Source organism: Podarcis bocagei (genome assembly GCF_964188305.1).
Source record: "Podarcis bocagei genome assembly, chromosome: 11".
Lineage (NCBI taxonomy): Eukaryota > Metazoa > Chordata > Lepidosauria > Squamata > Lacertidae > Podarcis > Podarcis bocagei.
Genome location: NC_138136.1, coordinates 32,882,014 through 32,896,473, shown reverse-complemented (window position 1 = coordinate 32,896,473; position 14,460 = coordinate 32,882,014). Strand labels below are relative to the sequence as shown.

Here is a 14,460-nt window from a genome sequence, read left to right as displayed (position 1 = left end):
TACAGCACCTGTGCATCAACTCAGCTACAAAGGTCTAAGGAAACTAGTGTCGAGTGCGCTGCCCCATGTTCACTACAGATTAACCCTGAAGTATTCCACGTCTTAAAAAAATTATATGGATCTTAGATCATTTCTTAGAGTGAACCCAAAAGCTTCGGAAAATCCCCCTGCCCATTCCCATTGGTTCTTGACATTTCAGAAGCCCTCCCATCCAGTCCAATGCCTTCAAAATACACTTCCCTTGTTCCTTTCTTACCTTTCATGCAGCTGGAGAAGACCAGGATATTTCCCCCTTTTCTTTCTCCTTCTTGATGCTCTGGGTGACAGAACTTCAGGGCACAAACATACATGTGTGATGCAGTTTGTACAAGGTTTCTTGCAATTGCAGGGGATAGCTTTTGCAGAAATGAGGGGTGGTAAAAATAGGTGTGTATGAGTATGGGGCTGGGTGGGAGGCAGACAAGGCTTCTTCTCTGGCTCAGATTCTAGTTTGAGATGGAGAATAATCTTAGGGCTTCGTTCAACTCCAGACTGGTGCTGCAATCCTGCTTCATGCCTTGTGCTGGGATCGGAAACAGCCAGTGGTGTTGCTGTGCTGCTGGAGCTCTAGGAAACTGTTGTGTTGCACAGTGTCCCATTCAAAAGGAAGAGACAAAAAAAATGATGTACTTCATGCTGCATAAGGCTGAGGCCGAGGCATCCCCTCCAGTTCCGTTGCAATGTTGTGCCAATGGTTTATCACAGCAAGCTAGTTTTAGCTCTGGTGTGCAAGATGTTATGGAGGTCTGGAACTAGATTGGGATTTTGTCAGGAGGGGAGGAAGCACCAAAGACATTCTTATTTAGACAAGCCTACTCAGATGTTTAAAGGGACGCGGGTGGCGCTGTGGGTTAAACCACAGAGCCTAGGACATGCCGATCAGAAGATCGGAGGTTCGAATCCCCGCAACGGGGTGAGCTCCCGTTGCTCGGTCCCGGCTCCTGCCCACATAGCAGTTCGAAAGCACATCAAAGCGCAAGTAGATAAATAGGTACTGCTCCGGTGGGAAGGTAAACGGCGTTTCTGTGCGCTGCTCTGGTTCACCAGAAGCGGTTTAGTCATGCTTAGTTTCATGACCCGGAAGCTGTACGCCTGCTCCCTTGGCCAATAAAGCGAGATGAGCGCCGCAACCCCAGTCAGCCACGACTGGACCTAATGGTCAGGGGTCCCTTTACCTTTACCTTTACTCGGATGTTTAGAAAGCTTGTAGGGGTTTTAATTTGCTTTAGTCTGTTTTACTGCAGTTTTAACCCACTGTGTATTTTACATTATGGTTGCAAATGTTTTAGTGATAATTTTATATTTTTATCTTTTTTTTGTAAACTGCTTTGAGGGTTTTTTTAAAAAAACAATCAAGCAATATGTAAATTTTATGAAATAGATAAACAAATAAACAATAAATAGCAAGTATGGGCAGTGATTCCAATCAGAGCCTCAGCACAGCAATGGGTGAAAGACTTCCTCTGATCTGTCTCTATGGTACAGATCTAGGTCCCCAGCCCTGAAAGAATCAGCTATTCATGGTTTGTTTTTGTTTTTTTAAAAAGTCTCATGCCAGGGTTATCCATGTGACAAATGTCACATCACATTCTCAAACATGTCTTTTTCTTTTTCTTTCTATTTTCTTTATATAAATTTTGATTCCAACATACAAATCAGCCAACCAATAAAATACGAAAAAATAAAAATGAGTTACCTCATGTAATAACTAACAGAAGGTGATGTGTTTAACATACTTTCCTTCTGTTGTAAGATCTGGCAACTTGGAGGTTTTCAGTATGCTTCATCATAATATTACAATTTGTTCTAAATCTCTGTTCTGTAATCTGGTGAAAGGCTTTGAAAAATGTTGCTGTATAGATCCTGATTTATGTATGAAATAAAATCATATTGCACTATATAAAAATCAAATATTTTAGCTTTATCTTCAGCTAGTTTAAGTTGGTAAGTCCATTTTTCCCGCCATGGCCACTTGCCACAGCTTGCTGTGTCAAGAATTCAATGTCAAACATTCTGCAGTTTTCCACTTTTAAGTTATTACCCTGCCAGGAGCCATCAAATTAAATACTATTAGTTCCATAAATACCGTTTCATCCTGTTGTTCTTCCCAGATTGTTAAAATACCCAATGCTAGTGTGACATATATGTGTAATGTTTGCCATTTCCACCAATATCACATTCAAAAACTGTAGTACAACAGGATATGACCAACACAAATGTATATATGTATCTTGTTGGTTGCAATTTCTCAATTTTTTTTTGTTATTTGTATGCCTGCCAAAGATGCCAGCATTTTGTACCATCAGTGTAACACTTTTAAGGAATTCTCCCTAAGGATCTTACATAGTTTTCTTTGATTCATCCATATTTTGTTCTATTGTTACCCCAATAGCAACCCGTATTTTTAATCCACTTGATAATCTTATATCTATTTCAATAAGATGTAAAAAAAATTTGGGAATGATTTCTTTTGTATTGGTGATTGGTTCCAAAAGCACCCATTCAAATTTTGTCATGTTTCTAAGTGTCTTATTCTGGTTAACTTTGTCAATATATTCTTGAGAAAACAAGGAAAACTGACTAATATTTTCTGACAGGAGAGAGAAAGGAACCTCCTATTCGTAATTCAAGGACCATTGCACAAGGATAATTTTAATCTACATTTTTCTTCTCAGGAACTACCTCCAGTGTGACGAACTCTAGAGCTGATCCCAGGCTCTCAGCTTAGCCTCATAATAGCCATGGTATGCCTAGACATGCTAAATGAAGAAAAAGGTTCACAAGGATCTCCTATATACCCTTTAAGTTTTCAATAACATTCAGGTTACAGACTGTATTTCAGTTGCTTGGGGGAGCAGCTGCTAACACTGTCGTATCTTCAGGCAGTTCCTAAGAGATGACTTGCACACTTTATAGCACATAAAGCAAGCTTCTTCATATATGAAAGGAGGAGGTTGGAATGATGCAGATCCCCAAAACCATGAGACTGGAACAAGCAATCCAAGAACTAAGAAAATGGCTTCAGGATCTGAGAAAAGCTGTGCGAGGGAGATCAGGGGGATAGAAGGCTTCTAATGGTTGATATGGTAAGATGACCCATGCATTTGTATAAAATGTAAGGCAATGGAGTAAGAATAGCATTACTTGTTTGTGGTTAAATAGGTCAAGGGAACAACTTCAGTTCTCCTACATGAAATACCTTGGGAAATAGGGAACCCAGCACTTCTTGATGTTCTGGCTAATGAAAAATGAGAGAGAGAGAGGTGGGAGAGCCATGCTTGGGGCAACATATTGAAGATGCAAAAATAAATTGGAGGGATGATTCTTGAAGCACACAAGATGGCTAGACCTGCCCTGATGCCATACTTAGAGAAAATGTCTTGGTTTATACATATTTTTATTGGTTGTATGCAGTGCTATTTTTCTAAAAAAAGAGGTGTTGGAACTCACCATGACTGCCTCTCTTGTTCTCTTATAATGGCAATGGCACCCACCTGAGAGGTGACAGAACTCAGTTCTGGTGAGTTTCAGCTGGAAAAAAAGCCCTGGTTGTATAGGACCTTTTGCCTATAGGAACCAGCCTGGAATGAGCCAGGTCAGAGAGCCAGAGAAGCCCAAGTATTTCCATGAGTACTTAGCTAGAGGCTCTTCATCAGAGAGTGCTGCAAAACCAAAAAGTGGACAAGCCCTTAGGTGTCTGAGGAGGCTTGACCCATCTTTGTCCTCTGCTGCTGGGGTAAAAGAACTGATCATCAGCCTAACCCAGAGGAGTAACACATAATCTACAAAGGAGAGATGTAATTTGCTTTATATATGCTTTTATTAGCCACTTGCTGCTAAATGTGTTGTCCTTCTGTGCTTACATAAACCAGTAAAATTTGTGAAATCTTGACCTGGTGTGGCCTGCTGTTCTCTCTGTTCAGCTGGAATCTGAATGGAGCAATGACCACTGTAATTTGCCTAAGGGTGGGAATACATTAGTGGGCAGGCAAGTGCTCCTGCTTTTCAGAGAGCCAACAGAAACGGTCGCCCTGCAGATAAGCAGGAACAGGATTCCATGATGGAACAGAAAGGCAGAACCGGAGAAAATACAGTAGCAGAGAGAATGTAATACACAATATAGAGAACTGGACAGGAAGCGGAGCCTGAGCTCAAAGGGAGATTCACTGTTTATCACTACGAGGGGAGCTCTGAGCTTATATCTCCAGGTAGTCTCCAAAGATTTAACTAAGGACAGGGCCACACAAGGAGGTTAACTTATATAGAGGCAGTGGAAGCAGAACAAGACAAGAGTAATGCAAGTCCTTGAGAAGGCATAGAAATGTGGCCTCCACAGAGTGTGTGCACGGTTGTTGATAAGAAGCTTGCAATTTCCCAGAAGGTCTCTTTTAGATTCCTAGTTATCAATCAAACTACACTATGGCTCGCTAGTCTGTGACAAGGTAGCAATTCTCTCAAGTATTGAAGCTCAGGACAGGAACCAAACCAAGAGGATAAGCACATCCATCCATTCAAAATGTTTCAGGGCTATTCTATGCAAGAAACAAAGTGTGTGCCTGGATTCACTGCCAATGTGCGGAAATGAAAATTATATGAATTCTTATTTTCTCATGCTGATATGCACTTGCAGGCTGCATTGTCGAGTGGTTTCCAAAGGACTATAATAGCAACAATGTAGATACCCTTTTTCACACTTATCTAGTGAACACCCCACTTTCTCCTCTCAGATGATGAAAGAAGGTACCATTCAAATCACTTCAGGGACTTTCCAATTTTTCAAAAGTTTTATTGTTAAGTTTGAAGACTAGACGAGGTCATACTGTTTTAACATCATTCTACATAATTTAAATATATACAAAAACATTGGAACTTTACACAGGTCGCCAAGGTTGCAAAAGTCATTGTGTCTGAGATACTTCTGTACTTACTGACACATCTGAAGCCAGCTTTGAATATTATATTTCATATGTTGTTGTATAGCACAGATACACTCATTAGTATCCTTAGTCTTCAAAACTCACACAAATTTGTATCTGTTCATTCTGAAAGAGAAAGTCAACCTAAAAATCAGAACCAGGGGTGGGTGGGTTTTTTGTTTTGTTTATGTGAGAAGCCCTTAATAGAACATAGATTATCCTAAGCCTTGTGCATTATGTTTTACTTTCCAGGCTATAAAAGTAGTAAATTAGGGAGCTATAGAAATGGGAAATCTGCCTAGAAATGACTAACAACTCTGGGGGTAAACACAGATGATTTTTTTTTCACTCCTTCAGTTTTGCTGTTAGAATTAATACAAAAGTTAAGGACTGTTTCGTAATGTTTTCTCAAGAAGTTTAAAGGCTACACATCTCAAACTATTTAATTCAATAGAGATCACTCAAGCTTGAGGGTTGCAGCTTTAAATAAACCAACATGCTGATCCTAAATACATTGTAGTAAATCTCAAAGCGCCTACTTCTGGAAATGTTCCATTAGCTTCAACATAACTATTTCAGACTAAGAAAACTGAAAATTTCTCCTTAACTGTATGTTCACTCAAACCTCATCATGTATGCATTGCAAGTAGTCTCAGGCTTGCACATAGACATCCAACTCATAGAATGTTTTCTATAGCCCTTTTAGACATCCAGTGAACATGCAGAGGGGGAGAATCACTATCACACAAGCTGTCCCAACTTCGACACATTTATCCAAAGGTCTGAGTATGCATACATATTTGATGAATGTATGTTCCCTCCACATGACTGAGCTCTGCAAAAAGCAGGGTCCCCTATTGCATGTATGGAGCCTGTGAATGTACCATTATATGCATTTGTGTTCAGACTTTGGGATGAACACCTAGACTCTAGGGCATAGAGATCAGGAGAAGACAGCAAGACAGCAAATGTGACCTTGTTCCCTTCCATGGATTACTGAATGTCTGAAAAGGCCTATGAGCCACATGCGTTCATATAAAATACTCATACAAAAGGGTGTACAGATCGCATGAACAAAGCGAACTCAGGCTCATGTGAACATTCAAATGAGGGGAGAATGTGGGCCCATGACTTGCTTCTGAGTTCATGACTTGCGAAGAGCACACGTTAGGGCAATTTGTGAACCTGCCCCATTTATTTTTCAATCAAAACGTACAATTATGATCCACAAACCACTTGGCCTGGAGCACTGCCTCCTGAGCTTAAAACCTAGGCAATTTGTAGATCACAACGATATCCAACATATGTACAATTGTGTGGTGTTGTTCCATTTTTATTAATAAGATGTAATACCTAGACTCAGGACAGACCAAAACATGTATGTACACCACACTGTGCTTTAGTACACAATTAACCAACAGCTGGTGACTCACAGCCGAATGTGTGAACTCCCTGCATTGAAAAGTGTTGTGGTCGAGGTGCGCAGGTAATCTGAAAATGCTGTCTGAGGTGCTTGATCAGTGATGGCTTTCACACATGCCAGTCACTGAGTGACCATGAATATGTATGTGTGAGCTCATTCTTACTACAGAACACATTGTGCACAATGACAAACAGAACAAAAAGTGTTCTATATGGGACACATTTAGAGGTCAACTGTTACCTTTAATCCAAAGGACACAATCCCCTGGGAAGTTCTTCCTTTGCAAGCCTCATAGAGGGCAAAACTAGACCTGCATATATTTTTTGTTATGTAAACAGGAGCTGTGGGGAAGCCAGGGCAGCCTTAGGGCAATGAGGTGCATGTGAAGAGGGGAGTTTAGCTCTTTTTCTCCTGCCATGGTTTAGAGAAAAACCATCAGAGCTGCCATTTGCATTCCAAGGGAAGGTCCTATTGCATTCCAAAGGAAGGTCCTATTGACTTCCCTTGAAATACAAATAGCAGCTTTTGAGTGATGATTCTCATTCAGGACTGTGGAAAAGAGAGAAAGATTTCAACATAGGCTTCAATCAAGCTTCCAGAAAAATGCAACCATTGTATCTGCTTGGTTTAATGTGATGTCCAGCAGTGGTGGCTGGTGGGGTAAAGGGCAGGCCAAGAGTAGGTGAAAACCAGGTGGTACTACAGCCAATGACAAGCAGAGTCAACTAATTCTAGTTTTGTCCCCATCCTCCTCCCTGTTGAGTTATATGAAGACATACACAAGTTGAAAAAAACAGGAGTTCATGCCAGCATACAAAGACACAATATATGGAAAATGCTCTGCCACTCTCAAGAATACCCTTGCATCGGAGATAATGAAAATATATTATTAATTCTAATGTTGTACTTATTTTGATGGTTCTGCAGTACCGCTTGCATGTACTGTGTGCCCTGTAATAGTGGGTACATTGTGACAAATGCATTCATTGTACTTTGCTTGCCATATATTTTGTCTTTGTATGCTGGCCTGAACCCCTGTTTTTTCAATTTGTGTATGCTCCTCTACAGCGGGTTCCTTTTGTGCAAGTTATATGAAGGCAACACTGAGAGCAGGAGGAGGAATCTGACAGGCAATGGTACCCTCTGGGCTGGTAATAGGAAGGCAGGCAGGTGGGGGCTGGCTGAAGGCAAAGAGAGGCTGGTGGGGGAGTGTGCCATTTGCCCAAATGGAATAGCTTCTGTTATTTTGGCCATGGCATGAAATACAGGGTCAGATTGTTATGCAGGCCCCATTCATTCCAGTGAGAAGAATTTCTCAGTAAATTGTGTCCTTAGTTACTGAATAGATGTCAAAGGCATTTTTTTTAGTTTAATAATGTTGTGACAGGTGCAAAATGTAGCAAAAAGCCTCAAGGTGTATCTTGAAAAAGAAAGAAAGGAAAGCTTTCAGGCTCCTCTGAATAACATTGTAAAGGCCGACAGAACCGAGCAGCAGAAGGAAAAAATGCAACCCTTTCAAATAGAAGACTGAGTGACCACATTTTCAATAGGATGCTCTTTTTCGAACTATAAACTATATTACATATAAGTTAATTGCAAATTCAAGAAATATTCATTTAAATGCATTTTCTTTTTTAAAAAAGGAAAAAAAATACTAATAAACACAGAAACATTTTATCAGAACATTCTGACTAGCAGCTCAAAGTGCTCCATTGGTGACAGCTATAGTCACTGACATGGTGTTAGCAGTAGCTGGAGTTCAAGATGGAGCCCAAACGTTACAGACCTGACATGTCTTATTTGCAGGAACCACCTCTTATTCAGGGAAGCTGCATCCCCAAAGCATTTCTTTCAGTAAGATCTTCTGCAGAGGACCAATTGCTGACCATTACCCCGATCCATCAAAGGTGGCCTGCATTCTTTTGGGTTTGGGGCTTTCATGTGCAAAAGGGCACTGTGTATGCAGTTTCCCTTGCTCGACAGTGATTCCGTAAGAAGTGCCATATAGATGCAGCACCAATCACCTGTTTAATCCCCCATCTTCCCCCATCTTTCACACACACCCAATATGACACTGCCATTACTCTTTCTGGGTGGACCACAGGTAGACCTTGGGGTTGGTACCAGTGTTTACTGTGGTGGTGCCTGGCCTCATACGATTAGGCATGCTATTCATTGAACCAGCCAAGCACTGCAAGTGCAAAATTTGGCCCCATCAAATAGGCGTATAAAAATGAGGCCCCATTGAAGTCTCGACCCACTAAAATGTCAAACAATCCACAGTTCTTTTCTCCAGCATAGGCCAATACAATTAAGAAAAACTACTCTGGAGGAAGTAGGCTGTGAATCATAGGATCTTCATAAGAGCTTAAAAGTGCAGGATTTGGGCCATTTGTAGTTTAATGCCATTTCAGTTACCATCCTTATTCTGTTAGCCATTTGCACCTTAAAGCACAGTTATGATTGACTTTCTCTTTAAAATTATTCACTACAATTGAAGACCACTCCATAGATAACATTGTTAAGAAATGTTAACACAGTTACAGACAAGACAGTAACAGTCTAGTGGCTTTTGTAATGCAGCACAAATCCAACTAAAAAACAAAGAAACCCCATAAACGTAACAGTGTTGCACAGGACCTTAACATTTCTTACACATAACTTGCTTTACCTTGATCAGATTCTCAAACTAAGGAGCTCAGAATATCCATGTTTAAGCCTTACAAAAAAAAAGTGTGAACAAATGCACCTTAAGAATTAGGTGCTCTTTATCGACAGATCTCATTATTCTACTGGTTCGATGTTTTTGAGAGGCGCTTTCAAGATAGCATCCCCTGATCATTAAAGGTTTTTGTTTTTAAGCAAAGCAGATGTAATGACCATGTCCATATGTCATGCTAAATCATTGTTTAGTGTGATGTGCACAAACAGGAATAAGCTGCAGTGAGCTTTGGGTTTTCACGCTCTCCCCTATCCTATCCTCTTTCCATGTGGTCAGAAGGAGGAATTTTGAAGCTTTCACTTCTACTTTTGATTAACCACAGCTTGTTGTAACATCTAGACCTGAGGGTATGTCTTAAAATTAGCCGCAGTTAATGTTAAAACAGGCTTGTTGCTCTAGATGACACGGAAAACCATGGTTAAGCAAAAGTGGATGTGAGAACTTCTAAACTCTTCCCCTCAGGAGGAAGAGAGGAGAGAAGAGGGAAGGAACATGTGAGTTCACGTTGCACAGTTTCATGTGATGTGTCAACGTGGCCATTATCTCCTGTTGCAGAGTAGGAGTTTATGTGAAGGTTGTGATGACCCTTAAAAAATATATCAGACTTTTAAATCTTTTTCTTTTCTTTTTAAACAAGCATATCGATTCCTTACTGTAAAATTATAGGATGACTAAGTATTTATTAAGGTCATAGAGCCCATCTTTATATCTCCATTTTTTTCTTTTAACGATAATGGAATTTCATAAAAAAATACTTAGCATGATGTGTTAATGAGACACAACCAAGAAAAAAAATCTACCACAGTATGTTATGAAATTAAAAATGAAAATGAGCACAACTTGAAGGTTTTAAGTAATAAGAAGACACTCAAGAATTATAAAAGAAATGGACAGAATACCAATACCTTATTAAAATGAAAGTGCTTTGCAATATTTGTTAGGACTACCATTTACCAGGAACTCCTTCTGCACAACGAAGGAGTTTTACACAAGATAAATTCCTTCTATTAAATCCTGGCTGTGTTTTCATACACATTTGTCACAGCTTGGGTTGCACTGACCCAGATGGTGGTCGGGCAGAGTCAGAAATGGAGAGCCATTTACACAGTGCTCTGCCAGCACCTTTGTGTACTAATTCCAATGGCAACAGCATCTCATATCTTGCTTGGCCAGGGATTGGCATGGGCTACTGTTTCTCTGGGAAAACTGCATACATGGCTTTCTAGCACTGACTGACATGCGCTGCATCCTAGGTCCATTCAAATGAAGCTACAGCCAATTTCAAATGGAAGATCTTAGTCACAGAGGTCAATGCGCAAGAGAACTGGATTTATCGCTAATTCAGGTTATCAACTGAAGAGGGTGTTATTAGGTAATAGGCTAATCACTAACGATGAGTAATAAGGTCACCTCTTGAGATATTTGCTTCCTCTGAAGGGATCTGTTCTGATGTATAAGCAAGACCCATTAGCGATAGCTGACCTGTGATAAACAGTTCACACCACAGCTATGATGCAGCAGCTGCGGTTGCCACATGACCCCATGGAGTTACTTGGGAAAACACTTCAGAAACCTTTTTACCCCATTCAGTAATCCCAGCTCTTCCTTCAATAGTGATAGCAAGCTTTGCCAGCACTGAGGCTGCAAATGATAAGAAAACTGAATGCCTGAAGTAGGAATACTGTGGTGTTTGACTGACTCCTGTATGTGGCTTATCTTTCTGAATGCATGCACACTGCTTGATCCATCAGGGCAGTATGTACTCCATTCTCTGTTATCAGGGCACTGCATGATCCACATTTTAAAAAATAATTAAAATTCTACAATCCAACTTCTATACCCTTTCCAGTCATGGGGAGGCGATGGAACTATGGTGGGCACTGAAATTCCAACCTCTGGAGATTGCAGCAGCTGCTGGCAAGATACTTTCGATCATATTTTTTGCAGTCTTAAGAGCTATAAACTTTCTCATTTTGAAATTAAGGCTGCCATTCCCAGAAAGCTGAGTTCATCACCCAGTAATGAGTTCTTTGCTCTCCCTCCAATTTCTTTCCTGAAGGCTCATAGCATACACTCAGCCCTGCTTATTATCGCTGATGATTGGCACCTGCCCCGTATCTGAATCCAATTCCCGTATCTGAATCCCCACTTCCTTCCTCTCTCTGTTTTTGCAACACTGCCACTTGCGTATCCTACAAGACTTGTCTTCTCCAGTCAGAGGGCCTGAAGAATCCTTGCAGAGCTGATGGTTAAAATAATGTTAAGATATAATATTATATGACCACTCAGCCTCAGGTTTCATCCTTCCACACATATTTCTGAAGCATGGGGACAGTGCTGTAGTTGAGTTGCTCCTCAGAACGAGGATACACAGTCCATATGTTTTGGCATGCACCTCTAGATCTCACAATGACCCTTGCCCATTGAGTCATAGGAAGCATCTCAGAGAAGCCATCTCCTAGGCAGCTCCATGAGGCAACTACCATGCATGAAAATGCAGGATCAAATGAATGCCCGCTTTGTAGCATTCATGTGTGCCTCCCTCCCGGCTACAGTTACTTAAGCTTTGAATTTGGTCCATGTTCTTTCATCTCAGCATCCCTTAGAAAGAAAATGCAAGCTGAATTCACTGACAAAATCATTAACTTCATAATATACTGATAGCAGATTTTGTTCCATAAAATTCAGGTTGGCTCATTGAAAAGAAACAGAAGCAGTTAATGTGATCAAACATAAAAGACAATGACGATGCCCACAGTGTGCTAAATGGGAAGCAAAACATGTGGAAATGAAACCCTAGGGTGGGTGGACTCGGCTGTTTGTAAAGAAAATTACAAAAGGTAGTTTGTGACACCAGGAGGACTGCAGACCACAGAGATCACTTCCAAAAAAAAGTGTCATTAATCTTGACAATGCTTGATAGGCACAAGGGAAACAATCAAATGCAGTCATCCCCGAGAAAAACTTATTGCTAAAGCTGCAGTATCACTTTTTGCAAGTGAGATGACCATGTGGGTTTGGAAACAATGAATCAGCCTGTTCCTTCTCAAGTCACACGTGAACTCGGTCACGCCACTTTCATCTTCCTTGTAAAAAGGATGCTGCTTCTTACTCCTAACGATATTTCAGCCAGCATGAAATAACTCAGAAAAAAAACCTTAAAAGGTAAATTCCACATCAAAACAGAGTAATAACTGGAACTAAGATTTAAAAGCGCCCAAAGAAAACCCCCAACTCAGATTTGGACCATTTTAAGGGCAGGCTTAGACCTCCTTACAAAAGACAGTTAGCGGCCTACCAGAAAGTGAGCACTTGTTCATGAAAAACCCATTCAACTTCCTACAGGTTTTGCACAGTTTCTTCTATGGAGCTATTTTTTTTAGGAATATCAAGAGTTGTGCAGAAAAGTGAAGATCCTCGTCAGTCCTCCTCTGTACAGCCCAAGAGCTCTGACCGTAAAGTGATCCTGCCGTACCATGACCAAGGGAGGATCCTTATGTGCCGTGCATAGATTGGGGGGTCAATGACGTTCTTTCTGTGGGTGTCGTTATCAAAGTTGCCCTGGAAAACCTGAAAAGTGACCAAGAAGAACCAGTGATAGCAAAATAGTACAAAAGAAACCAGGCAGAGTGGAGAGAGGAGTTAAGAGAGCACCGTGAAAAACAGCAAAGATAGACAGATATGTGCTACCATCAGAAAGTCAGGTTGCCTGACTCAGAAAAGAATTATGTTTTATATATGGATATTACTGGGAATGCTTGGTGTTCCAGAAAAAAACCCTCACCAATGGCTACAATTCCTAAATCCAGTTCCTGACGAGTAAACCCTATTGAACTTACGACTCAGCTACATTCGTAAAGGTAAAGCGCTTTATATGCGTTATAACTCTGTGGCACCAGATGTTGCTATGGAGTCCCGCGGGATTTCCCTGTAAGAAGTTTACAATACATTTAACTGAATCGTTGGTTGTTGTTTTTTATGTGTCTAAATTCAGCCTTAGGGTGGCTTCTTTCTCTGTAAACAGGTTTTAGGATCAAACTACAATATGATCCATCATTACCCAATACAGGGTTTCACAAATGTCAGAGCTCATGAACCCCTTGATGAGTTTATAAAGGTACTGACCCAAACCCAAATTATTAGGAATGTAAATGAAATAAAGCCAAGAATATCAACCTATAATCAGGATTTATTAATCAATCGCCTTTACTAGGAATCATAAAATGTAAAAAAACAGTAAAACCAAAGGAAAATAACACCATATCACTCTGCACATGCCCATGCCCTTTATTTCTGAAGCTCATAGCTCCCAATTAAATTTTCTTCCATGATACCCTATTAACTTCTTTTTCCACTCTAAGACCTTTCTGACCTCTTTCAACCCCTAAGACTTTATTCAACCCCTGCACAATCCCATCAACACAGGGGATCAATACTGACCACCCTGGGAGACCCTGACCTAAAAATGATGCCATTAATTTCATTAATAGCAGTGGCTTTCCAACCATATTGCTCAAAACATTCACTAACAAGGTACAGGCTGTTTAAAGAAGTGCACCATTGTGTTTTGCTCTTATGAGCTATCAAGCACTGCTCCTGTTAAGGGTATTGTTGAAACTAACATCATCATTTAGCCTAGTAATACCAGGGTTGGGGAGGATGAGAAGAAGTGAGAGGTGAGAGGGAAAGCAAGACTAGAAAATACTTCAATTGTGCAATGTGCACTTCCCTGCTGCAAAAAGCATTACTATTGATGACATTAAAATATCTGTTATTGATATGTTTGTGTACCATTTGGCAGACCAGAAAATAAGGAGAAAATTCTTTCAAGCACTTTTAAAATGCCAAGATTATTTGGAATGCAGGATTAAAAAAATAATAATCTCATACATGCAGCTTGGAGATACATCATTTTTATTTAAAAAGTCATTAATGAATAAAATGCCACCTGTGCCAAGCAAACTGTCAGCTACCAAGGTAACAGTTCCGAGTAAGCCTGGCTAAATGCAGAAGTTAAAATGATGTGCAAGGCATATTTGTTTTAGGATTTATTTCCTCGGGGTAAGTGTTTGTTTGGTGCTTGCCAGATGCATGTTTATTTTATAGTGCATGTAGAGCAGTGTTGTGGCACCATAAGGCCATTTTGGCCAAGCCACACCCAGCCTGCCCTACACATGATGTCATATATGATGTCAGGTGTGGGGAAGATCAAGGCGAGGCTTGGACAAAAGAGGCTTTGCAGGCATTACTGGCCACCTGATTGGCGGTGCCCGCAAAGCCACTTTCCAGCATTTTTCAAGAGCCAACCAACAGGTGATTGTTGGCGCTTGGGAAGCAACTGGGCTCAGGGATTCCCCAGT

General features: G+C 40.6%; 1 protein-coding gene across 1 annotated transcript in view; it reads right to left on the bottom strand.

The window, feature by feature from the left end:
* Positions 1–4,804: 4,804 nt before the first annotated feature.
* EDIL3 (EGF like repeats and discoidin domains 3) overlaps positions 4,805–14,460 on the bottom strand; it is a 230,735-nt gene continuing 221,079 nt past the window's right edge. Inside the window, exon 11 of the mRNA XM_081213423.1 lies at positions 4,805–12,670. Coding sequence (XP_081069549.1) covers positions 12,521–12,670 — 150 coding nt within the window. The 3' untranslated portion in view covers positions 4,805–12,520. The remainder of the gene's footprint in view (positions 12,671–14,460) is intronic.